At 48.5% G+C, this 27,037-nt stretch overlaps 4 protein-coding genes across 4 annotated transcripts; all 4 read left to right on the top strand.

Annotated features, from left to right (window-relative positions):
• Positions 1-1,360: 1,360 nt before the first annotated feature.
• LOC306945441 (uncharacterized protein) lies at positions 1,361-3,529 on the top strand (the record flags this gene model as incomplete). Its single annotated transcript, XM_079534164.1, has 5 exons — positions 1,361-1,406; positions 1,804-2,169; positions 2,750-2,842; positions 3,000-3,116; positions 3,507-3,529. The coding sequence occupies 5 exons, from the start codon at positions 1,361-1,363 to the stop codon at positions 3,527-3,529; spliced, it is 645 nt and encodes a 214-aa protein (XP_079390290.1).
• A 2,279-nt stretch (positions 3,530-5,808) lies between these two features.
• On the top strand, positions 5,809-8,009 carry LOC306945440 (uncharacterized protein; the record flags this gene model as incomplete). Its single annotated transcript, XM_079534163.1, has 5 exons — positions 5,809-5,854; positions 6,284-6,649; positions 7,230-7,322; positions 7,480-7,596; positions 7,987-8,009. The coding sequence occupies 5 exons, from the start codon at positions 5,809-5,811 to the stop codon at positions 8,007-8,009; spliced, it is 645 nt and encodes a 214-aa protein (XP_079390289.1).
• A 2,286-nt stretch (positions 8,010-10,295) lies between these two features.
• On the top strand, positions 10,296-16,792 carry LOC306945439 (uncharacterized protein; the record flags this gene model as incomplete). The annotated part of the gene is made up of 5 exons (XM_079534162.1): positions 10,296-10,341; positions 10,739-11,104; positions 11,685-11,777; positions 15,085-15,201; positions 16,683-16,792. The coding sequence occupies 5 exons, from the start codon at positions 10,296-10,298 to the stop codon at positions 16,790-16,792; spliced, it is 732 nt and encodes a 243-aa protein (XP_079390288.1).
• Positions 16,793-22,211: 5,419 nt separating this feature from the next.
• On the top strand, positions 22,212-26,762 carry LOC306945438 (T-cell surface glycoprotein CD8 alpha chain-like; the record flags this gene model as incomplete). Its single annotated transcript, XM_079534161.1, has 5 exons — positions 22,212-22,257; positions 22,721-23,089; positions 23,565-23,657; positions 23,814-23,930; positions 26,746-26,762. 5 exons carry the CDS (start codon positions 22,212-22,214, stop codon positions 26,760-26,762), a joined length of 642 nt encoding a protein of 213 aa, XP_079390287.1.
• Between the last annotated feature and the right edge of the window lie 275 nt (positions 26,763-27,037).

Raw genomic sequence — 27,037 nt, 5'->3', positions numbered from 1 at the left:
AGCCCAGTCCAAAGCATGTCACAATCTCCCATCCCTCCAGGATTTTGTATATCTTCTCCACAGCTATACATCATTGATTAATTGTTTAATGAAAATAAATAATTTAAAATCAATTTCACCACAGCCATTACTAATATTAAATGATGATGCCTCTGTTTTTAAGGGTAGGAAGAATCTCCAAACCTGAGAGCTCATCTCCCTTTCCCAGCTCTCTCAGTTGCACTATCAGTGCTGCTGATGGTCACTGCTCGGCAGGTGAGCACTCAGCACAACTCTGTGTAAGTGGATCAGCCACCTTGGCTGACCTCAGTTACCCCACCCTAGAAGGCTCCACAGCAGCTTTCCTTACTCACCCAAATGCCTACAGGCCCAATGAAATGAGCCCAGCCATAACCAGACAATTTTGGCCCAATTTCTCACCAAACAGCACTTCCATCAGACAGCGGAGCCAGATGGCATCCAGGAAAAAGAAGGGTATTTGCAGAAGAGAAATACAACAACACATCACAAACAACAGTAGAGCCAGGAAATAACACCAGAAGACACAAATAACAGCAGCCCAGGGAAACTGTCACTACTGTATGTGCAAAGCTGCAGGAAGCCCAGCACTTACCAGTGTGTGAGTGGTCACCTGCAGGCAGCAGCAAGGGCCCTCAGCATTGAGGCATATAAGGTGCAGGGTTTTTTGTTTTTTTTTTTTGGCAGGGTGGAAGTCCCTGTGGCTGTAGAACAAAAACACAAGAATTTAAATTAAAGAAAATAAGTCTGCATGAGTCTGGGACATGGGGCTGTGATGGCTATCACGTCACAGCCCTCCTGCCCTGCACACAGCGGGTTCTGCACAGAAAGTATAAAGAAGAATTGTGGAGAATACAAAAAATCATGCTGCATTCAGCAACATGTCAGCAATGCATGGACCCTGAGATGAGAAATGCACATGGTTAATTGGTAAATAGAACATAATGAAACACGCTAAAATAAAATCCACTGCATGAAATACAACTTGCAATCCCTGTCAACAGGAAGGGACTTGTTCTTGTTATCTGCTAATATGGACATGATGATTGTGCCCCAAATGTTTAAAACAGCAGTTGGTGGTGATTGATTTGATTTCAAGAGTGAACATTGTCAGTCAAATCTCAACTGAAGACATTGCAGCAAAATTCCTGAGGCACCTTAAAAAACTCAGCCCAAGTTCTGGATCACAATGAAGTGCTGCAGAAATCATTCTTTTCTGAATGCCAGCTCTTCACAGCAGAGGGTCCTGATGACATCACATCCTCTCCTATAAGTTACATAAGCTGCCTCCAAAGTGCAGTGAGAAACATCACCCGCGCTCCGCTGCACCGCCCCGAGGACCATGGCCGGGTCTCCTGCACTGCTCCTCCTGCTCAGCCTGGGGCTCTGTGAGTATGGAAGCGGGAAGAACGGAATTTAGGGCTGCTCAGTGACTGCGCAGGGAAGTGGGAGTGGTGGGACTGCAGTGCGTTACGCAGCAAGGGGAATGGATGCTGGAGGGGATGGGAAAGGGGAGAGAAGGGGCATGTAGCAGTTGTTTGTGGGGAATCAGCTGGCAAAGAAGCTGGGAAATGGCAGCAGCCCCAAGCAGGCAGCTGAAGGGCTGCTCTGAAGGGCAGCATCCATCTCGAGAGCTGGATGCCGAAGCTCTCCCTCAGCATTCACCTCACAGCCCGGCTGCCTGCCTGCCATGCACTGCACCGGTGGGGAAGAGCCCTGCCCAAAGGCCCTGGGAGCTCTAACTTGATCAACACCTGAGGGGACATGGCCGACTTCTGCCCACAGGCTGCACTGGTGCCCAGGGACAGAGGAACACGATGAAGGCCAGGTTCCTTGACAGGAAAATGAAGCACCCCAAGGAGCGACAGCAGCTGGAGCTGGAGTGCCTGCATTACGAGAGAAACAGACCCCGCTTCTGGATCCGCCTGGACAAGAGTGGGAACCTTCACTTCATCTCCAGTACCCATTCCTATTCTACCACCTTGCAGGAGAGTGAGAAAACAGCACCAAACTTTGAGGCGTTATGGAGAGGAAGCTCCTATCGGCTGGTGGTGAAGAACTTCACAACGCAGGATGAGGGCACCTATTTCTGCGTCAGCAACATCAACCAGGTGCTGCACTTCAGCTCTGGACAACCTGCCTTCTTCCCAGGTCAGCAGCAGCTTCACCCACCTCGCTTACACCCACCTCCCCTGCCCCTGCCTTCTCCATCCGCCCATCGCCCACACTCCCCATGTCCCTGCTTCTTTGCCAAGCTGTCTCATCACACACGCACTGCTCCTCCTCAGAGAGGCTCCCTGCCCACCAGCTCCGATCACGGTTCCGGCCCTGCTCAGACACACAGGTGGTCGCACAGCCCAGCAGGTCCTTCCCATCCCAGCAGTACCTCACAATGATGAGAGTTACAGAGTCCACAGCCACCACATCCTTTCTCACCTCACCTGGACCTCTACAGTCTGACAGAATCTATATCCTTAGACCACCTCAAAAAGAAACTAAAAAAATCCCTGTGACTCTCAGGACATATTGTATAACAGAGATGACACATGCGGAGGGGGCTGATAAGAAATTATGAGTCCAAATTCTGTTTCCAGTGCTGGGCAGCATGTGAAACCATCACTGGTCAAAGGAGACCCTCTAGAAGTTCTTCCTCTTCTGGCCATGTCCTGGCACAGATTGGAGGCAGCTCTTCTGTTGTGCCTCACTGTATTCACTGATTTCTTCTTTCCAGTCACAACTACAGCAGCACCCACCACACGCACAGCCACCACCCAGAGCAGCCAGGTCACCACGAAAGACAACTCACAACAGGGCCCACATGCAGGTAACCCAGCTGTGGGGAGGCAGGGGCTCTGCCAGCAGTGCTGCTTTGATCAGAAGAGGTCAAATTAAAGTCTATGCTGGCTGCAGCCTTTTCAGGATGCAGGGAGATGTCTGCTGTTGGGCCTTCCCTCTTTGTTATCTCTCCTTTCTTTCTGCAGGAATAAGTAATGATAACATACCAAGATTCTACTGCAAAAAGGTCATGTGGATTAACCTGGCTGTCACCTCCCTCCTGCTCCTCACTGCCATCACCATCACCATCACACACTGCCAAAGTAAGTCGCACCTGACAGCCTGCAGAGGTTCCTGCAGCCTCACACCACAGAGCACAGCCCGCTCCCCCAGGGGAATGGGCTCCCTGCCTACTGCCCTCATGCAGCCATTTCATAGCCAGGAGACAGGGAATGCAGTAGGAACGCTGTTAATTTCCTATTCCATATTTTCCTCCTCACTAGCTTTAGATTCAGAAATATTTATCACATTCTGCACTTACAGACAACAAATTATATACAGGTAGTATTGGACTTCTTAACAGAAATTATAAACAGACAAGAAATCACAAACTGCGTTGACTCGGCCATCCTGATATCATCATACTGGGGTTGAAATTGCCAGAATCCAAAACGTTATTCAACCGCTTATTTTGGCCTTTTCACACTGGTCAGGATTACCAGTGAAGATCCATTAGCTGCATTAATTTCCCCAGCATGCAGCACTAATGCTGAAGGACAGATTGTTACACAACAACTGCATTTGCTGATAAATTTCTGGCTCAACTTTGTAATTCATTGGAAGAAATGATGAGTAGAGACAGAGAAGCAAAATGGGGAGGAGTATCATAAAGGCAGGTCGGTACTCAAAGGCTCAAAGTCAGCTTACAGCCAACACAGTGCCTTTCACAGACTGCCTAAAAGCCGTACTCAGTGTTTTACTCTACTGTTTTCAAACTTCAACTGCAAATGCAAGATTGTGATTTAAGAGAAAATTCAGGAATCTTCATTGATAATTTTGATTCCTCCTTGCTAAATTGGTCAGATGTTCTCATGCTAAGAGCAGGAAGGGTCAGCAGTGCTGCAATCAGCACAGCCACGCGTCACACGCGCTCACCACAAGCCGATCGCTTGCAGGACCAAGCTCAGCGTAAGCAAGCAGTGCTGCGTCGCTGCTCAGCAGAAGGCACACAGGCGTCCTCCTCCAGCACCGCACTGATCCCACCAGCAGCACACACAGCTGCCCTGATGCAGCGCCGCCGTTTGGCTGATCCTGCTCAGGATCACACCCTCAATCACACCAAAAACTCAGCTCTCATAGCCCACCTCCCATTTCTGAAGTACTCCCGATTAAAACCAACTAATTCTTAACGCTCTCAGTGTGTTCTTTGGATTCACTCGCAGTTTTCTCATAGGGGCAGAGGGACTGAGCATTCTACAATCAACACCAATAATGTTTAAAATAAAAGAAATTGACTCCCAGCTATATTCAAATACATATGGTTGTCTGAGCAAGGATCCCTGGTGAGAAATCTCTCCCAGCTTTTCCAACTGAATTCCCCTCTGCAAAGAACGAGATCATTCATCTCAAACTCACGACCTCCTGAGCCCAGTCCAAAACAGGTCAGACTCTCCCATCCCTCCAGGATTTTGTATATCTTCTCCACAGCTATACATCATTGATTAATTGTTTAATGAAAATAAATAATTTAAAATCAATTTCACCACAGCCATTACTAATATTAAATGATGATGCCTCTGTTTTTAAGGGTAGGAAGAATCTCCAAACCTGAGAGCTCATCTCCCTTTTCCATCTCTCTCAGTTGCACTATCAGTGCTGCTGATGGTCACTGCTCGGCAGGTGAGCACTCAGCACAACTCTGTGTAAGTGGATCAGCCACCTTGGCTGACCTCAGTTACCCCACCCTAGAAGGCTCCACAGCAGCTTTCCTTACTCACCAAAATGCCTACAGGCCCAATGAAATGAGCCCAGCCATAACCAGACAATTTTGGCCCAATTTCTCACCAAACAGCACTTCCATCAGACAGCGGAGCCAGATGGCATCCAGGAAAAAGAAGGGTATTTGCAGAAGAGAAATACAACAACACATCACAAACAACAGTAGAGCCAGGAAATAACACCAGAAGACACAAATAACACCAGCCCAGGGAAACTGTCACTGCTGTATGTGCAAAGCTGCAGGAAGCCCAGCACTTACCAGTGTGTGAGTGGTCACCTGCAGGCAGCAGCAAGGGCCCTCAGCATTGAGGCATATAAGGTGCGGGGTTTTTTTTTTTTTTGGTTTTTTTTTTTTTTGGCAGGGTGGAAGTCCCTATGGCTGTAGAACAAAAACACAAGAATTTAAATTAAAGAAAATAAGTCTGCATGAGTCTGGGACATGGGGCTGTGATGGCTATCACGTCACAGCCCTCCTGCCCTGCACACAGCGGGTTCTGCACAGAAAGTATAAAGAAGAATTGTGGAGAACACAAAAAATCATGCTGCATTCAGCAACATGTCAGCAATGCATGGACCCTGAGATGAGAAATGCACATGGTTAATTGGTAAATAGAACATAATGAAACACGCTAAAATAAAATCCACTGCATGAAATACAACTTGCAATCCCTGTCAACAGGAAGGGACTTGTTCTTGTTATCTGCTAATATGGACATGATGATTGTGCCCCAAATGTTTCAAACAGCAGTTGGTGGTGATTGATTTGATTTCAAGAGTGAACATTGTCAGTCAAATCTCAACTGAAGACATTGCAGCAAAATTCCTGAGGCACCTTAAAAAATCTCAGCCCAAGTTCTGGATCACAATGAAGTGCTGCAGAAATCATATTTTCTGAATGCCAGCTCTTCACAGCAGAGGGTCCTGATGACATCACATCCTCTCCTATAAGTTACATAAGCTGCCTCCAAAGTGCAGTGAGAAACATCACCCGCGCTCCGCTGCACCGCCCCGAGGACCATGGCCGGGTCTCCTGCACTGCTCCTCCTGCTCAGCCTGGGGCTCTGTGAGTATGGAAGCGGGAAGGACGCAATTCAGGGCTGCTCAGTGACTGCGGAGGAAAGCGGGAGCAGTGGGACAAGCAGGAACAGAGCCTGTTCAGACAGGTGTTCCTGGAGGGGAAGGGGATGGAGAGAGACGAGGCATGTAGCAGTTGTTAAGGGGGAATCACCTGGCAAAGAAGCTGGGAAATGGCAGCAGCCCCAAGCAGGCAGCTGAAGGGCCTCTGTGAAAGACAGCATCCATCTCAAAAGCCCGGCGCTCTCAACACTGAGTCCCCAGGGACTCCAGCACAGCACCCAAGCGTTTGCATCCACCTCGCAGCCCAGCTGCCTGCCTGCCACGCACCGCACCACCAGGGAAGAGCCCTGCCCAATGGGCCCAGGAGCTCTTCCTGAGCAGCACCTGAGGGGACATGGCCGACTTCTGCCCACAGGCTGCACCAGTGCCCAGGGACAGAGGAACACGATGGAGGCCAGGTTCCTCGAGAGGAAAATGAAGCACCCCCAGCAGGGACAGCAGCTGGAGCTGGAGTGCCTGCGTAATGAGAGAAACAGACCCCTCTTCTGGATCCGCCTGGACAAGAGTGGGAACCTTCACTTCATCTCCAGTACCCATTCCTATTCTACCACCTTCCAGGAGAGTGAGAAAACAGCACCAAACTTTGAGGCGTTATGGAGAGGAAGATCCTATCGGCTGGTGGTGAAGAACTTCACAACGCAGGATGAGGGCACCTATTTCTGCGTCGACTACATCAACCAGGTGCTGCACTTCAGCTCTGGACAACCCGCCTTCTTCCCAGGTCAGCAGCAGCTTCACCCACCTCGCTTACACCCACCTCCCCTGCCCCTGCCTTCTCCATCCGCCCATCGCCCACACTCCCCATGTCCCTGCTTCTTTGCCAAGCCGTCTCATCACACACGCACTGCTCCTCCCCATAGAGGCTCCCTGCCCATCAGCTCCGATCACGGTTCCGGCCCTGCCCAGACACACAGGTGGTCGCACAGCCCAGCAGGTCCTTCCCATCCCAGCAGTACCTCACAATGATGAGAGTTACCGAGTCCACAGCCACCACATCCTTCCTCACCTCACCTGGACCTCTATGTTCTGACAGAATCCATATGCTTAGATCACCTCAAAAAGAAACTAAAAAAATCCCTGTGACTCTCAGGACATATTGTATAACAGAGATGACCCATGCGGAGGGGGCTGATAAGAAATTATGAGTCCAAATTCTGTTTCCAGTGCAGGGCAGCATGTGAAACCATCACTGGTCAAAGGAGACCCTCTAGAAGTTCTTCCTCTTCTGGCCATGTCCTGGCACAGATTGGAGGCAGCTCTTCTGTTGTGCCTCACTGTATTCACTGATTTCTTCTTTCCAGTCACAACTACAGCAGCACCCACCACACGCACAGCCACCACCCAGAGCAGCCAGGTCACCACGAAAGACAACTCACAACAGGGCCCACATGCAGGTAACCCAGCTGTGGGGAGGCAGGGGCTCTGCCAGCAGTGCTGCTTTGATCAGAAGAGGTCAAATTAAAGTCTATGCTGGCTGCAGCCTTTTCAGGATGCAGGGAGATGTCTGCTGTTGGGCCTTCCCTCTTTGTTATCTCTCCTTTCTTTCTGCAGGAATAAGTAATGATAACATACCAAGATTCTACTGCAAAAAGGTCATGTGGATTAACCTGGCTGTCACCTCCCTCCTGCTCCTCACTGCCATCACCATCACCATCACACACTGCCAAAGTAAGTCGCACCTGACAGCCTGCAGAGGTTCCTGCAGCCTCACACCACAGAGCACAGCCCGCTCCCCCAGGGGAATGGGCTCCCTGCCTACTGCCCTCATGCAGCCATTTCATAGCCAGGAGACAGGGAATGCAGTAGGAACGCTGTTAATTTCCTATTCCATATTTTCCTCCTCACTAGCTTTAGATTCAGAAATATTTATCACATTCTGCACTTACAGACAACAAATTATATACAGGTAGTATTGGACTTCTTAACAGAAATTATAAACAGACAAGAAATCACAAACTGCGTTGACTCGGCCATCCTGATATCATCATACTGGGGTTGAAATTGCCAGAATCCAAAACGTTATTCAACCGCTTATTTTGGCCTTTTCACACTGGTCAGGATTACCAGTGAAGATCCATTAGCTGCATTAATTTCCCCAGCATGCAGCACTAATGCTGAAGGACAGATTGTTACACAACAACTGCATTTGCTGATAAATTTCTGGCTCAACTTTGTAATTCATTGGAAGAAATGATGAGTAGAGACAGAGAAGCAAAATGGGGAGGAGTATCATAAAGGCAGGTCGGTACTCAAAGGCTCAAAGTCAGCTTACAGCCAACACAGTGCCTTTCACAGACTGCCTAAAAGCCGTACTCAGTGTTTTACTCTACTGTTTTCAAACTTCAACTGCAAATGCAAGATTGTGATTTAAGAGAAAATTCAGGAATCTTCATTGATAATTTTGATTCCTCCTTGCTAAATTGGTCAGATGTTCTCATGCTAAGAGCAGGAAGGGTCAGCAGTGCTGCAATCAGCACAGCCACGCGTCACACGCGCTCACCACAAGCCGATCGCTTGCAGGACCAAGCTCAGCGTAAGCAAGCAGTGCTGCGTCGCTGCTCAGCAGAAGGCACACAGGCGTCCTCCTCCAGCACCGCACTGATCCCACCAGCAGCACACACAGCTGCCCTGATGCAGCGCCGCCGTTTGGCTGATCCTGCTCAGCCTACGCCTCGATCACATCCAAAACTCAGCTCCCACACCCCAACCTCCCTCCCACTTCTGAAGTACTCCCGATTAAAACCAACTAATTCTTAACGCTCTCAGTGTGTTCTTTGGATTCACTCGCAGTTTTCTCATAGGGGCAGAGGGACTGAGCATTCTACAATCAACACCAATAATGTTTTAAATAAAATAAATTGACTCCCAGCTATATTCAAATACATATGGTTGTCTGAGCAGGGATCCCTGGTGGGAAATCTCTCCCAGCTTTTCCAACTGAATTCCCCTCTGCAAAGAACGAGATCATTCATCTCAAACTCACGACCTCCTGAGCCCAGTCCAAAGCATGTCACAATCTCCCATCCCTCCAGGATTTTGTATATCTTCTCCACAGCTATACATCATTGATTAATTGTTTAATGAAAATAAATAATTTAAAATCAATTTCACCACAGCCATTACTAATATTAAATGATGATGCCTCTGTTTTTAAGGGTAGGAAGAATCTCCAAACCTGAGAGCTCATCTCCCTTTCCCAGCTCTCTCAGTTGCACTATCAGTGCTGCTGATGGTCGCTGCTCGGCAGGTAGCACTCAGCACAACTCTGTGTAAGTGGATCAGCCACCTTGGTTGACCTCAGTTACCCCACCCTAGAAGGCTCCACAGCAGCTTTCCTTACTCACCCAAATGCCTACAGGCCCAATGAAATGAGCCCAGCCATAACCAGACAATTTTGGCCCAATTTCTCACCAAACAGCACTTCCATCAGACAGCGGAGCCAGATGGCATCCAGGAAAAAGAAGGGTATTTGCAGAAGAGAAATACAACAACACATCACAAACAACAGTAGAGCCAGGAAATAACACCAGAAGACACAAATAACAGCAGCCCAGGGAAACTGTCACTACTGTATGTGCAAAGCTGCAGGAAGCCCAGCACTTACCAGTGTGTGAGTGGTCACCTGCAGGCAGCAGCAAGGGCCCTCAGCATTGAGGCATATAAGGTGCGGGGTTTTTTGTTTTTTGTTTTTTGTTTTTTTTTTTTTTGGCAGGGTGGAAGTCCCTATGGCTGTAGAACAAAAACACAAGAATTTCAATTTAAGAAAATAAGTCTGCATGAGTCTGGGACATGGGGCTGTGACAGCTATCACGTCACAGCCCTCCTGCCCTGCACACAGAGGGTTCTGCACAGAAAGTATAAAGAAGAATTGTGGAGAATACAAAAAATCATGCTGCATTCAGCAACATGTCAGCAATGCATGGACCCTGAGATGAGAAATGCGCATGGCTAAATTGGTAAATAGAACATAATGAAACACGCTAAAATAAAATCCACTGCATGAAATACAACTTGCAATCCCTGTCAACAGGAAGGGACTTGTTCTTGTTATCTGCTAATATGGACATGATGATTGTGCCCCAAATGTTTAAAACAGCAGTTGGTGGTGATTGATTTGATTTCAAGAATGAACATTGTCAGTCAAATCTCAACTGAAGACATTGCAGCAAAATTCCTGAGGCACCTTAAAAAACTCAGCCCAAGTTCTGGATCACAATGAAGTGCTGCAGAAATCATATTTTCTGAATGCCAGCTCTTCACAGCAGAGGGTCCTGATGACATCACATCCTCTCCTATAAGTTACATAAGCTGCCTCCAAAGTGCAGTGAGAAACATCACCCGCGCTCCGCTGCACCGCCCCGAGGACCATGGCCGGGTCTCCTGCACTGCTCCTCCTGCTCAGCCTGGGGCTCTGTGAGTATGGAAGCGGGAAGAACGGAATTTAGGGCTGCTCAGTGACTGCGCAGGGAAGTGGGAGTGGTGGGACTGCAGTGCGTTACGCAGCAAGGGGGATGGATGCTGGAGGGGATGGGAAAGGGGAGAGAAGGGGCATGTAGCAGCTGTTAGTGGGGAATCAGCTGGCAAAGAAGCTGGGAAATGGCAGCAGCCCCAAGCAGGCAGCTGAAGGGCTGCTCTGAAGGGCAGCATCCATCTCGAGAGCTGGATGCCGAAGCTCTCCCTCAGCATTCACCTCACAGCCCGGCTGCCTGCCTGCCATGCACTGCACCGGTGGGGAAGAGCCCTGCCCAAAGGCCCTGGGAGCTCTAACTTGATCAACACCTGAGGGGACATGGCCGACTTCTGCCCACAGGCTGCACTGGTGCCCAGGGACAGAGGAACACGATGAAGGCCAGGTTCCTTGACAGGAAAATGAAGCACCCCAAGGAGCGACAGCAGCTGGAGCTGGAGTGCCTGCATTACGAGAGAAACAGACCCCGCTTCTGGATCCGCCTGGACAAGAGTGGGAACCTTCACTTCATCTCCAGTACCCATTCCTATTCTACCACCTTGCAGGAGAGTGAGAAAACAGCACCAAACTTTGAGGCGTTATGGAGAGGAAGCTCCTATCGGCTGGTGGTGAAGAACTTCACAACGCAGGATGAGGGCACCTATTTCTGCGTCAGCAACATCAACCAGGTGCTGCACTTCAGCTCTGGACAACCCGCCTTCTTCCCAGGTCAGCAGCAGCTTCACCCACCTCGCTTACACCCACCTCCCCTGCCCCTGCCTTCTCCATCCGCCCATCGCCCACGCTCCCCGTGTCCCTGCTTCTTTGCCAAGCCGTCTCATCACACACGCACTGCTCCTCCCCATAGAGGCTCCCTGCCCATCAGCTCCGATCACGGTTCCGGCCCTGCCCAGACACACAGGTGGTCGCACAGCCCAGCAGGTCCTTCCCATCCCAGCAGTACCTCACAATGATGAGAGTTACAGAGTCCACAGCCACCACATCCTTCCTCACCTCACCTGGACCTCTACATCCTGACAGAATCCATATCCTTAGACCACCTCAAAAAGAAACTAAAAAAATCCCTGTGACTCTCAGGACATATTGTATAACAGAGATGACACATGCGGAGGGGGCTGATAAGAAATTATGAGTCCAAATTCTGTTTCCAGTGCTGGGCAGCATGTGAAACCATCACTGGTCAAAGGAGACCCTCTAGAAGTTCTTCCTCTTCTGGCCATGTCCTGGCACAGATTGGAGGCAGCTCTTCTGTTGTGCCTCACTGTATTCACAGATTTCTTCTTTCCAGTCACAACTACAGCAGCACCCACCACACGCACGGCCACCACCCAGAGCAGCCAGGTCACCACGAAAGACAACTCACAACAGGGCCCACATGCAGGTAACCCAGCTGTGGGGAGGCAGGGGCTCTGCCAGCAGTGCTGCTTTGATCAGAAGAGGTCAAATTAAAGTCTATGCTGGCTGCAGCCTTTTCAGGATGCAGGGAGATGTCTGCTGTTGGGCCTTCCCTCTTTGTTATCTCTCCTTTCTTTCTGCAGGAATAAGTAATGATAACACACCAAGATTCTACTGTAAAATGGTCACGTGGATTAACCTGGCTGTCACCTCCCTCCTGCTCCTCACTGCCATCACCATCACCATCACACGCTGCCAAAGTAAGTCGCACCTGACAGCCTGCAGAGGTTCCTGCAGCCTCACACCACAGAGCACAGCCCGCTCCCCCAGGGGAATGGGCTCCCTGCCTACTGCCCTCATGCAGCCATTTCATAGCCAGGAGACAGGGAATGCAGTAGGAACGCTGTTAATTTCCTATTCCATATTTTCCTCCTCACTAGCTTTAGATTCAGAAATATTTATCACATTCTGCACTTACAGACAACAAATTATATACAGGTAGTATTGGACTTCTTAACAGAAATTATAAACAGACAAGAAATCACAAACTGCGTTGACTCGGCCATCCTGATATCATCATACTGGGGTTGAAATTGCCTGAATCCAAAACGTTATTCAACCGCTTATTTTGGCCTTTTCACACTGGTCAGGATTACCAGTGAAGATCCATTAGCTGCATTAATTTCCCCAGCATGCAGCACTAATGCTGAAGGACAGATTGTTACACAACAACTGCATTTGCTGATAAATTTCTGGCTCAACTTTGTAATTCATTGGAAGAAATGATGAGTAGAGACAGAGAAGCAAAATGGGGAGGAGTATCATAAAGGCAGGTCGATCCTGGAGAGCTCAAAGTCAGCTTAGAGCCAACACAGTGCCTTTCACAGAATCTCCCTTAAGGCAGAATTCTGTATTCTTCTTCATTGTTGTCAAACCTCAATTTCAAAAGCAGGATTGTGATTTAAGAGAAAATTCAGAAATCTTCATTGACGCTTCGGATTCCTCCTTGCTAAACAGATCAGATGTTCTCATGCCAAGAGCAGGAAGGGTCAGCAGTGCTGCAATCAGCACAGCCACGCGTCACACGCGCTCACCACAAGCCGATCGCTTGCAGGACCAAGCTCAGCGTAAGCAAGCAGTGCTGCGTCGCTGCTCAGCAGAAGGCACACAGGCGTCCTCCTCCAGCACCGCACTGATCCCACCAGCAGCACACACAGCTGCCCTGATGCAGCGCCGCCGTTTGGCTGATCCTGCTCAGCCTACGCCTCGATCACATCCAAAACTCAGCTCCCACACCCCAACCTCCCTCCCACTTCTGAAGTACTCCCGATTAAAACCAACTAATTCTTAATGCTCTCAGTGTGTTCTTTGGATTCACTCGCAGTTTTCTCATAGGGGCAGATGGACTGAGCATTCTACAATCAACACCAATAATGTTTAAAATAAAAGAAATTGACTCCCAGCTATATTCAAATACATATGGTTGTCTGAGCAGGGATCCCTGGTGGGAAATCTCTCCCAGCTTTTCCAACTGAATTCCCCTCTGCAAAGAACGAGATCATTCATCTCAAACTCACGACTTCCTGAGCCCAGTCCAAAACATGTCACAATCTCCCATCCCTCCAGGATTTTGTATATCTTCTCCACAGCTATACATCATTGATTAATTGTTTAATGAAAATAAATAATTTAAAATCAATTTCACCACAGCCATTACTAATATTAAATGATGATGCCTCTGTTTTTAAGGGTAGGAAGAATCTCCAAACCTGAGAGCTCATCTCCCTTTCCCAGCTCTCTCAGTTGCACTATCAGTGCTGCTGATGGTCACTGCTCGGCAGGTAGCACTCAGCACAACTCTGTGTAAGTGGATCAGCCACCTTGGTTGACCTCAGTTACCCCACCCTAGAAGGCTCCACAGCAGCTTTCCTTACTCACCCAAATGCCTACAGGCCCAATGAAATGAGCCCAGCCATAACCAGACAATTTTGGCCCAATTTCTCACCAAACAGCACTTCCATCAGACAGCGGAGCCAGATGGCATCCAGGAAAAAGAAGGGTATTTGCAGAAGAGAAATACAACAACACATCACAAACAACAGTAGAGCCAGGAAATAACACCAGAAGACACAAATAACAGCAGCCCAGGGAAACTGTCACTACTGTATGTGCAAAGCTGCAGGAAGCCCAGCACTTACCAATGTGTGAGTGGTCACCTGCAGGCAGCAGCAAGGGCCCTCAGCATTGAGGCATATAAGGTGTGGGGTTTTTTTTGTTTTTTTTTGTTTTTATTTTGGCAGGGTGGAAGTCCCTGTGGCTGTAGAACAAAAACACAAGAATTTAAATTAAAGAAAATAAGTCTGCATGAGTCAGGGACATGGGGCTGTGATGGCTATCACGTCACAGCCCTCCTGCCCTGCACACAGCGGGTTCTGCACAGAAAGTATAAAGAAGAAATGTGGAGAATTTTCCATCTTCTTTCCAGGAAATTCTCCATCCGCCCATCGCCCACACTCCCCATGTCCCTGCTTCTTTGCCAAGCCGTCTCATCACACACGCACTGCTCCTCCCCATACAGGCTCCCTGCCCTCCAGCTCCGCTCACAGTACCAGCCATGCCCAGACACACAGGTGGTCGCACAGCCCAGCAGCTCCTCCCCATCCCATCTGTGCCTCTGAGCTATGAGAGTTACAAGGTTCGCAGCTCCCACATCCTTCCTCACCTCACAATAATCCAGATTGTCCTAACAAATCCCGAATGCTGGAAACATCCCATAAAGTAACTCAGAGGTTAGGTGTGGGCTGGACTATGCAAAGAAAAGGTTCCCGGGTCTCTCAAAGCTCTATTCTGAATAAGAAGGATCTCTGCATGTGCTGCTCAGGAAGTAGGAACCCTCACCTTCTATTTCCATGGTTGGGCAGTGTTTCACTGCATCACTTTTCAAAATGGGACCTACGAAGTTCCACCCTTGTCCTGCCTTGTCCTGGCAGTGGTGGCAGAAGGCGGTTTTATTCTATTTTGCTGTATTCAGTCTTTCTTCTTCCAGTCACAACAACAGCAGCACCCACCACACCCACTGCCACCACCCAAAGCAGCCAGGTCACTACGGAGGACATCTCCCAGCACAGCCCAGATACAGGTAACCCAGCAATGGGGAGGCAGAGGCTCTGCCAGCAGTGCTGCTTTGGTCATAAGAGGCCCAATTAAAGACTGCGCTGACTTCAGGTGATTTCAAGATGCAAGCAGATGTCTGCAGCTGGGCCTTTCCTCTTTCCTCTCTTTTCTTGCTGCAGGAATAAGCAATGAGAACACATCACACTTCTGTCACAAAATAATCATGTGGGTAAACCTGCCATGTGCCTGCCTCCTGCTCCTCACTGCCATCACCATCACCATCACGCACTGCCACAGTAAGTCCCATTCTGACACCCTGCAGAGATTCCTGGAGCCTCACACCACAGAGCACAGCCCACTCCCCAGGGGAGTGAGCTCTCTGCATATTGCTCCCATGCAGACATTGCGTATCCAGGACACAGGGAATGCAGAAAGATGCTCTTAAAATTCCTATCCAGATTTTCCCCATCTCCAAGTTTATCACCAGAAGTATTTATCACATTCCGTGCTACCAGCAAATAGAATATAAGCAGTGAAACCTTATTCTAACAAGCTGCATTGGCTAAAATAGGTATCTGGGCTGGAAGTATCAGAACAAAAACATTACTCAACCATTGATTTCTGCCACTTTGTGCTGATCCGAATTACCAGAGCAAATCCACTAGTTGCAATAATTTCTGCAGCGTGCAGAACAAACCTTCAAAGACACACTGCTACAAGACGTACATTTTCTGTTAAAATTCATGGCTCGATGGTGTAATTTGCTAAAAAGAACCTTCAGAAACAAAAGAGATGACACAAAGGGGAAGGTAATCATTCAGAGGGATTCACACTGAAAGGCTCTAAGTCAGCACTGAGCCACCAGAGCAGACACAGGGCCTTCAGACAGTCTGCCTAAAAGCACAGGTAGGTGTGTTTAGTCTGAACCATCCTAATACGGCATCAGCCATCTAAAGTAAAAGATTGTGATTTGAGAGTAAATTCAGAAATCTTCATTGATGCTTCGGATTCCTCCTTGCTAAACAGATCAGATGTTCCCATGCTAAGAGCAGGAAGGGTCAGCAGTGCTGCAATCAGCACAGCCACGCGTCACACGCGCTCACCACAAGCCGATCGCTTGCAGGACCAAGCTCAGCGTAAGCAAGCAGTGCTGCGTCGCTGCTCAGCAGAAGGCACACAGGCGTCCTCCTCCAGCACCGCACTGATCCCACCAGCAGCACACACAGCTGCCCTGATGCAGCGCCGCCGTTTGGCTGCTCCTCCTGTGCTGCCCACCAGCACTGCACACCTCCCGCGGCCTGACATGTGCTCCTGCCCCACACTGCTGTGACACAGCCAGACCGCGGGCACAGCGCTGACCCGAAGAAGCCGGGCAGCTCCGTGCCGCCGTGCAAAAGGCACCGCTGTGCTGGACAGCTGAGCCTTCCATGGATCACCAATAAAACACTCACATCAGTACTCAGCTCTGATGCCCCATTCTGTCAATTCCAAAGTCTGCCCTATAAGCTGGATGTAACTTTTAAATATTTCAATGTCCAGTTTAGTTTAATTCATTATTGCAATAGAGGGCAGAGAGACTCATATTGAAACATGCTATGCCACTAATGTTGGCAAAACCAAAATTCCATGTTGAAGTCCCACTCCAAGTCATGTTGGAAGAAATGAGTGTCTGACTTGGGTCCATGACAGAAACTCTCTCCTACCTTCTGCAACTCAGATCTGCTGAGCAGGCACAGAGAAAAGTCATCCATGCTGCTGATCTACATTGCCTCCACAGGTGAAGGTTTTGGAGTAAATCTTCACCTGGAGGTCCTGCTTCTGTCTGAAGCTTTTCAGAATAAAGTAATTGCCATCGGGACAGTCTTACTTGTTCTTATTTGTTACTAGGACTAGAAGGACTGGCTTCAAGTTGTGCTAGGGAAGATTCAGATTAGCCGTTAGGAAATACTGCTTCCCCAAGAGAGTGGACAGGCTGCTCGGGGAGGTGGCGGAGTCACTAAAACTGGAGGCGTTCAAGAAAGGTTCAGATGTTGTATTGAGGGATGTAGGTTAATGGGAATATTGGTGATAATGGAACGGTTGAATTGGATGATCCTCGAGCTCTCCTCCAACCTTGGGAAATCTTATGATTTTACAGAACGGAGAAATTGCTTTGTGCTAAGAGATACAAACACAGAACCCAGGAAATGAAGATCCCTGCCCCAGCTAATTTGCTACTTAGGAGATGAAAGATGGAGACTCAGGAGTACAGTGGCTTCATCTGTTCACACACAGGTGTCTCCACTAGAGCTAAACTTGCCTGGGTCCCTCTCTGGCCAGTGGAGTGTTTTGTTTGCCTTCTCAGAAGGGATGCATGACAGCCCCATACTGCTCTACTGCTCTCTCTCCACTGACAACATGCTTTCATCTTGCCTTAAAGTCAAATATTCACTGATAAATTCTTACAGGGAGCAGAAAGAAGCGATTCCCCCAAAAGCAGCCCTTATGACTCAGCAATATTGCCCTCATCCTGCATGGCACTCACAGTAGAACACATCAGAAGAGGCAGGGGCGGGATGTATCTTTGGTGTAGGAGTGACTCACAAAGATATACAACAAATCAAAATCTGAATATGAAGAGGAAAAGGAGTGCTCTGAACAGTGACACGGCACCCAGATTCTGAGCACATCACAGGAAGCGGTGAGCTCATGTGGAAAAAACACCATTGGTGAGCCACAGGAACACTTGTGCACTTGGGAGACAAATATCTGAGTTCCTGTTTGGTATCTGGGATTGACCCACAGTGAAATAATGCTGTCAGTAGGGCAGAGGAGGGAAGTAAGAAGTCCCTACGAAGAAAGGCAAGCTCTCTTCCTGGCTTACCCTGTTCTCCACTTGTAGAGGTTCTCCTAACACATCTCTGAACACGCGATGCTGTGGGTGGGCTACTGTGTTCCATGGCAGGGTGAGAATCCAGTCCCAAGATACATTAAACCTAATGCTTCCATCTACAGGTCCCCGTCCTGTGCAACCACACTGAACCACTAAAAAGAGAAATGTTACTATTTGGTCACAGTGCTGGTGAAAGGCAGAAGCAGCTGAATGCAGCACCTCACAAAACATGGTACTGCTTCAGTCATCCGCAAGGCATGCCCACAGCTTCAGCTCCTGCCCCACGTTCCTCCATCAGGTGGTAAAACCGGGCTCTCCCAAAGCTCCTGATCTCATTGCAAAGGCAGCGTGGATTCTGCTTAGCTTGAGGAGAATAAACTGACACCAGGAGGAGCCCACACAAGCAGCGTAGCTCAGATGTCTCAATGGCAGATGGACTGTTCACATTTCCTTGATGGGATTTCAAGCCATACATGCTCGCAGTGGTATTTGATGGATCCAACAGATTCTCTGATTATTTTGTTAAGCTCTGCTCCAGCTCATGCAGATGTCACAAGGCTCACAGCCTCGTACCACCACAAGCCTCTCAGAGCTCAGCAGGCTTCACTCCGGCTTTCCTCACTCACCAAAGTGCTGCGAGGCCCACAGAAATGAGACCTCACTGAGAATTGCAGGCTCAGCCATCCAACCAGATCCAACCAGGTGCGTTAGTTACACAAAAACAAGGCCACATAGCTGACCAGTTTTATCATTCTTTTTGCTTCTATTTTTAACATTCTAATAAAAGCATTAAAAATCAAATTGATTTCTTATTTATACGTTAAGGATATATCACAGAATCACAGAATGGCCAGGGTTCGAAGGGACCTCAAGGATCATGAATCTCCAACCCCCTGCCACATGCAAGGCAAACAACCTCTGCATTTAATACCAGAATAAGCTACCCAGGGCCATGTCCACTCTGGCCTTGAACACCTCCAGGGATGGGGCATCCACAACTTCTCTGGGCAGCTGTTCCAGCACCTCACCACTCTCTCTGTAAAGAACTTCCCCCTGATATCCAACCTAAATCTCCCCTCCCTCAACTTCAAACCATTTCCCCTTGTCCTGCAGTTATCAACTCTTTCAAAGAGTCGGCTCCCCTCCTATTTATAGGCTCCCTTAGGTACTGAAAGGCTGCAATCAGGTCACCCCACAGCCTTCTTTTCTCCAGGCTGAACAAGCCCAGCTCCCTCAGCCTGTCTCCATAGGGGAGGTGCTCCAGTCCCCTGATAATCTTCATGGCTCTCCTCTGGACCCTCTCCAACAGCTCCCTGTCTTTGTTGTACTGGGGGCTCCAGACCTGGACACAGTACTCCAGATGGGGCCTCACAAGAGCAGAGTAGAGGGGGACAATCACCTCCTGCCCCTGCTGGCCACCCCAATAAATATAGTCTATTGAGAAAACACTGCTCTGAAAGTAACACCATCTGTTTTATTCAGCTGGTCCATATGTTAAGAGGCAGATGGTGGTGGTATGGCAGTAGAAGCAGAACCTTCCCACCAGTTTTCCATCATGTTTTGTTGCCACGTGACAGACAGCAGCAGAGGGGCAGTCTGACAAAACAGCGTCCAACCCAGAAATGAGCACTGAAGTCATCTGTGCAGAATAAATGGCACCCACTGACATTCGTTGATGTTTGTTGCATGTTTCTGGAGACCAAACAGTGGCTGTGACCACAGTGAGGCTCTGGGAGGAGCATTTCAGCAGCAGCAACAGAGACAGCGGTCACCAGGGCTGGTGCCTAACACTGCTCCTCATCACTCAATGCAGCCCAGACATGACGAATTATTGCACACCCATGGAGTCACAGAAAAACTTCACATAAGTGAAAAGGAAGAAAAAATAACAAACAAACAGGATAACCAGGAACTACCCAAAGAAGAAGCAAATAATGCCAGGATAGTGAAACAGTCGCTAATTCATGTGCAAAGCTGCAGGAAGTCCAAACCACTACCAACGTGTGAGTGGTCAACTAGAGACAGCAGCAAGGGCCCCAAATGTAGAAGCACACAAGGGTTATTTGGCAGGACGGAAGTGCTTGTGGTTGGAGAAGAAAGTCACAAGACGTAAAAATATAAAAGTAAAAAATAATCTGCATGGCACTGGGGCATAAGGCTTTCTTGATGGCTATCACAGCAGAGACCTCCTGACTGCAGCTTCTGCAAAGAAATTACAAGGAACAATTACAGAGAACAACAAACATACAGAATTCAGCCATGTGTTCACGACGCATGGACTCTGAGATGAAAAATGCAAATGAGATGAAAAATGGATCAAAGTCTAAATGGAACAGAAAAAATAAAAATAGAAAAAATAAAATAAAATCTCTGACCCAAAATACAACTTGCAGTCCATGTCCATCGAAGGGGACTTGCCCTGGTTTCCTGTAGCTCTGCTCATGATGCAAGCAACCAAAAAATCTAGGAGACAGCAGTAGGTGGTGACAGAACAGACTTCAAGAAGGACCACTGAAGGCCTGAATCTCAGCTGAAGACATTGCAGCAAAACCCTGGAGGCACCGTTAAAAACATTGCTATAATGATAAAGGAGACCAAGTTCTGGATCACAACTGAAGTGCTGCAGAGATCCTTCCTCACTGTTTCACCTCAGAGGCTGAACACAGAATCTGCACAAAAGGGTGCAGGCATTTGGCTGAACCTTCTCTGCCTACGCCTCAATCACTCCCAAAACTCAGCTCTCGTAACCCAGCCTCCTTCTCACTTCTGAAGTATTCCTCATTAAGTGCATCTAATTCTTAACATTCTCAGTGTGTTCTTTAGATTCATTCACAGTTCTCATAGGGGCAGAGGGACTGAACAGGACTGAATGCTACAGCCAACACCAAGAACGTTTAAAATTAAACAACTCCCATCTGTATTCAAATATATTTGTCTTTTGGTGTAGGGATCCCTGGTGAGAAATCTCTCCCAGCTTTTCCAACTGAATTCCCCTCTGCAAAGAACGAGATCATTCATCTCAAACTCACAACCTCCTGAGCCCAGTCCAAAACATGTCACAATCTCCCATCCCTCCAGGATTTTGTATGCGCTCTCCACAGCTATACATTATTGATTAATTGATTAATGTAAACAAATAAAAAACAATTTCACCACAGTCTTTACTAGTAATATATTGTGATGCGTCTGCTATAAAGGCCAGGAAGAATCTCCAAACCTGAGAGCTCATCTCTCCTTTCCAGCTCTCTCAGTTGCACTATCAGTGCTGCTGATGTTCACTCCTCGGCAGGTAGCACTCAGCACAACTTCGTGTAGGTGGATCTGAAACATCACAGTTGACCCTTGGCTGACCTCAGTTACCCCACTCTAACTGGCTTCACAGCAGCTTTCCTTACTCACCCGAATGCCTACAGGCCCAATGAAATGAGCCCAGCCATAACCAAACGATTTTGGCCCAATTTCTCACCAAACAGCACTTCCATCAGACAGCCAGGATTCTGGCATCAGGAACAGGGGGCACAATTGCAAAAGAGAAAAACAACAACACGTCAGAAATAACCGCAGAGCCAGGAAATAACACCAGAAGACACAAATAACACCAGCCCAGGGAAACTGTCACTACTGTATGTGCAAAGCTGCAGGAAGCCCAGCACTTACCAATGTGTGAGTGGTCACCTGCAGGCAGCAGCAAGGGCCCTCAGCATTGAGGCATATAAGGTGGGGTTTTTTGTTTTTTTTTTGTTTGTTTGTTTGTTTTGGCAGGGTGGAAGTCCCTGTGGCTGTAGAACAAAAACACAAGAATTTAAATTAAAGAAAATATGTCTGCATGAGTCTGGGACATGGGGCTGTAGTGATGGCTACCACATCACAGACCTCCTGCCCTGCACACAGCAGGTTCCGCACAGAAAGTATAAAGAAGAAATGTGGAGAACAGCTGAGCTGAAGCACTCAGCTACATGGCAGCAGTGCATGGACCATGAGATGAGAAGTACACGTGGACCATTTCGTAAATATAATAGAATAAGATATACTAAAATAAAATCCACTGCACAAAATACAACTTGCAGTCCACAACAATGGCACAGGACTTCTCCTTGTTATCTGCAAATGTGGACATAATGAGAATGCACCAAAAGGCTCAGACAGCAATTTATGGTGGCTGATTTCAAGCATGAAATTGCCAATGTCAGAGTCTCAAATGTAGTCATCACAGCAAACACCATTTGGCATCACCAAAAACAACTCTATTCTGATAAACAAGCTCAAGTTCTAGATCAACAACTGAAGTGCTACAGAAATCATTCTTTTCTGAATGCCAGCTCTTCACAGCAGAGGGTCCTGATGACATCACATCCTCTCCTATAAGTTACATAAGCTGCCTCCAAAGTGCAGTGAGAAACATCACCCGCGCTCCGCTGCACCGCCCCGAGGACCATGGCCGGGTCTCCTGCACTGCTCCTCCTGCTCAGCCTGGGGCTCTGTGAGTATGGAAGCGGGAAGGATGCAATTCAGGGCTGCTCAGTGACTGCGCAGGGAAGCGGGAGCAGTGGGACTGCAGTGCGATAAGCAGCAGGAACAGAGCCTGTTCAGACAGGTGTTGCTGGAGGGGATGGGGAAAGGAAAGAGGGGGCATGTAGCAGTTGTTAGTAAAGAAAAAACTCTGGAGAAGCTGGGAAATGGCAGCAGCCCCAAGCAGGCAGCTGAAGGGCTGCTCTGAAGGGCAGCATCCATCTTGAGAGCCTGGTGCTCACAATGCTGAGTCCACAGGGACTCCAGCACAGCACCCAAGCTGGATGCCGAGGCCCTCTCTCCCTCCGCATTCACCTCACAGCCCGGCTGCCTGCCTGCCACGCACTGCACCAGCGGGAAAGAGCCCTGCCCAAAGGCCCCAGGAGCTCTTCCTGAGCAGCACCTGAGGGGACATGGCCAACTTCTGCCCACAGGCTGCACTGGTGCCCAGGGACAGAGGAACAAGATGGAGGCCAGGTTCCTCAACAGAAATTTGAAGCACCCCCAGGAGGGACAGCAGCTGGAGCTGGAGTGCTGGCCTTACAACAGGGACATAGGTATCTCCTGGATCCGTCTGGACAAGGATGGGAAACTTCACTTCATTGTCTCCAGTACCCCCATCCCCAGAAACACCTTCAATGGGAATAAGAGAACATCTCCAAAGTTTGAAGCAAGGTGGACAGGAAACTTCTATTGGCTGGTGGTGAAGAACTTCAAGGCACAGGACCAGGGGACCTATTTCTGCACCAGCAACATCAACCAGGTGCTGCACTTCAGCTCTGGACAACCCGCCTTCTTCCCAGGTCAGCAGCAGCTTCACCCACCTCGCTTACACCCACCTCCCCTGCCCCTGCCTTCTCCATCCGCCCATCGCCCACACTCCCCATGTCCCTGCTTCTTCGCCAAGCCGTCTCATCACACACGCACTGCTCCTCCCCATAGAGGCTCCCTGCCCTCCAGCTCCGCTCGTGGTACCATCTGCCCTCTAAGAGCCAAAACCCTCCATATGCTTACAGCACCACAAAAAGGAACTCAGAAATCCCCATGACTTTTAACATGTTTTATAACAGAGATAACAGACAGCTCGCACACACGGAGGGGGGCTCATTAGAAATTACGAGCCAAAATCCTTCTGCTTCCAGCGTGGACAGCATGTGAAACCATTACTGGTCAAAGGAGACCCTATAGACGTTCTTCCTCTTCTGGCCACGTCCTGGCACAGATTGGAGGAAGCTCTTCTGTTGTGCCTCACTGTATTCACGTATTTTTTCTTTCCAGTCACAACTACAGCAGCACCTACCACACACACAGCCACCACCCAGAGCAGCCAGGTCACCACAAAAGACAACGCACAACCGGGCCCATATGCAGGTATCCGAGCTGTAGGGAGGCAGGGGCTCTGCCAGCAGTGCTGCTTTGATCAAAAGTGGCCAAATTAAAGTTTGTACTGACTACAAGCATTTCAGGACGCAGGCAGATATCAGCAGCTGGGCCTTTCCTCTTTCCTCTCTCTCTTTCTTCCTGCAGAAACAAGCAACAAGGAGACACCAAGATTCTATTGCAAAAAGGTCATGTGGATTAACCTGGCTGTCACCGGCCTCCTGCTCCTCACTGCCATCACCATCACCATCACACACTGCCAAAGTAAGTCGCACCTGACTCCCTGCAGAGGTTTCTGCAGCCTCACACCACAGAGAGCACAGAACACAGGACACAGAGAGCCCGCTCCCTTGGGGAATGGGCTCTCAGCCTACTGCCCTCATGCAGACACTGCGTATCCAGAACACAGGGATTGCTGAAGGACTGCTCTTAGAATTTTTTTTCCATATTTTCCTCCTCACTAGTTTTCGATTCTGAAATATTTATCACATTCTACACTTATAGACAACAAGCTGTAAACAGGTAGTATTGGACTTCTTAACAGAAATTACAAACAGACAGGAAATCACAAACTCCGTTGACTCTGCCATCCTGATATCACCATCTTGGGGTTGAAATTTCCTGAATTCACAACATTACTTAAACATTTATTTTGGCCTTTTCACACTGGTCAGGATTACCAGTGAAGATCCGTTAGCTGCATTAATTTCCCCAGCATGCAGCACTAATGCTGAAGGACAGATTGTTACACAACAACTGCATTTGCTGATAAATTTCTGGCTCAACGTTCTACTACACTGGAAGAAATCGACAGTAGTGACAGAGAAACAAAATGGGCAGGTTGATACTGAAGGGTTTAAGTCACCTTACAGCCAACAAAGTGACTTTCACAGACTGCCTAAAAGCCGTACTCAGTGTTTTACTCTACTGTTTTCAAACTTCAACTGCAAATGCAAGATAGTGATTGAAGAGTAAATTCAGAAATCTTCATTAATAATTTTAATTCGTCCTTGCTAAACAGATCAGATGTTCCCATGTCAACAGCAGGAAGGGTCAGCAGTGCTGCAATCAGCACAGCCACGCGTCACACGCGCTCACCACAAGCCGATCGCTTGCAGGACCAAGCTCAGCGTAAGCAAGCAGTGCTGCGTCGCTGCTCAGCAGAAGGCACACAGGCGTCCTCCTCCAGCACCGCACTGATCCCACCAGCAGCACACACAGCTGCCCTGATGCAGCGCCGCCGTTTGGCTGCTCCTGCTCAGGATCACACCCTCAATCACAACCAAAACTCAGCTCTCATACCCCAACCTCCCTCTCACTTCCAAGGTCTTCCCAAATAAACACTTCTAACTCTTAATGCTCTCAAAGTGATCTTTGGTTTCATTCACAATTTCCAGAGGGGCAGAACGACTGAACATGCCACAATCAACAGCACTATTGCTTCAAAAAAAGAAAAATATCCAGTCTGAACTACATTGAAATATATATGTCTGTCTGAGCAGGGATCCATGGTGGGTAATCTCTCCCAGCCTTTTCAACTGAAAGCCCCACAGCAAGCACTGAGGCTAGTGGCCTCCTGCGGAAACCAGCTCCATCTGTGAGCCACGAGGACCAAGAGGAAGGGCAGCTCTGTGTTTAGGAGGGGAACTTCTGGGTACCTGTTAGGTAGCTGGGAATGACCCACAGTAGAATCACACTGTCACAGGGAGAAAAGAGGGAACAAAGACATCCACACTGAGGCAGGCAATAGCCCTTCCTGGCTTATCCTGCAGTCCAGCTGTAGAGCTTCTCCTCACACGACTCTGAACATGAGATGCCGTGGGTAGGCAACCGTGCTCCATGGCAGGGAGAGAATCCAGTCCCAGAAACGTGCAAACATCCTCATTTGCCAACAGCTCCCCTCCCAGATCAACCATTCTGAACCTCAGAAATCAGGAATTTTCCTACTTTGGTCACAATCCCAGTGAAAGGCAGAAGCAGATTGCTTCAGCACCTCACAAAATACGGGACAACAACAGCCATCCACAAGGCATGGCCATTGGTTCAGCTCCTCATCCCATTGCAAAGGCAGCATGGATTCTGCTTTGGTTGAGGAGAAGAAATTGACAACAGGAAGAGCCTACACAAGCAGTATAACACACGTGTCTTGCTGGGAAATGGATGGAGGCCTAGGAGTCCACAGTTCTGACGTGCTTGATGGGATTTCAAGGATCTAGTTGTGTTCTGTAATAGATTAACCCTCTTTCTCTTCTTTTTGCAACACATCTGATCAACTTCAAGCCAACATCACATGTCTTACAGCCTCATAATACCCTTTTCCTTCTGTTTCACAGACCTCAGCAGGCCTCACTCCGGCTTTCTGCTCTCACCACAGTGCTTGGAGGCTCAATGAGATGAGCCCACTTCCCAAACACTTTCCGCTCATTTGCTCACACAACAGTGGTTCCAGCAGTCAGAACTGCCTGGCTTGTTAACATCCAGAGGGTTTTCTTGCAAAGCTAATAGAACAGTGCCTCACACGTTGTCAAAACATAGCAGGAAAGCCAGGAAGTCCCCAGGGAAGAAGCAAATAACACCAGCCTCAAGGAACTGTTGTGACTGTATGTGCAAAGCTGCAGGAAGACAAAATGCTTAGCAGTGTGTGAGGTCACTGACAGACAGCGGGCAGCCTCGGAGTGTTAAAACAGGTACAGTGGGACGGTTGTTCTTTACTCTAGAAAGGGCGGAAGCGCCTGTGGTTGAAGAAGAAAACCCAAAGGACATTATCAAAGACATAAACTCAGCATACTACTGGGACAGATGGCTGTCTTGACCAATGCCATACCACAGAGCTCCTGCCTTGCACACAGCAGCTTCTGCAGAGAAACCAGAAAGAGATGCAGAGACCAGCTGAGCTGCAGAACTCGGCTACATGTCAGCAGTGCACAGATTCTGAGATAACATGCAGATGGATAGGTGCTGTAACCCATTCCCAGGTATTCTTTAGTCTGTAACTTGAATAAAATAAAATACAATCTCCCTAAGAAAAACAACAAGATGTCCATACCCATGGCCCCAGTCTTGTCCTTGTTTTCTGCAGACCTGGATGTGAAGTGAGTGGGAAATATCAGCCTGTGGAGGTTCACCCAATTTCGATAAGGATCACTGCCAATCTAATCTCAACTGAAGACACTGCAGCAAAATCCCTGAGGCACCATTAAAAACAACACTATCACGATAAATGAGCCCAAGTTCTGGATCACAATGAAGTGCTGCGGAAATCTTTTCTCACTGTGTTTCACATGAGAGGCTGAACAATGGCTCTTCACAGCAGAGGGTCCTGATGACATCACATCCTCTCCTATAAGTTACATAAGCTGCCTCCAAAGTGC

Source organism: Tetrao urogallus (genome assembly GCF_951394365.1).
Source record: "Tetrao urogallus genome assembly, chromosome: 4".
NCBI classification, from domain to species: Eukaryota; Metazoa; Chordata; class Aves; order Galliformes; family Phasianidae; genus Tetrao; species Tetrao urogallus.
The sequence above is the reverse complement of the archived record's forward strand: the minus strand, read 5'-3'. Positions and strand labels throughout refer to the sequence as shown.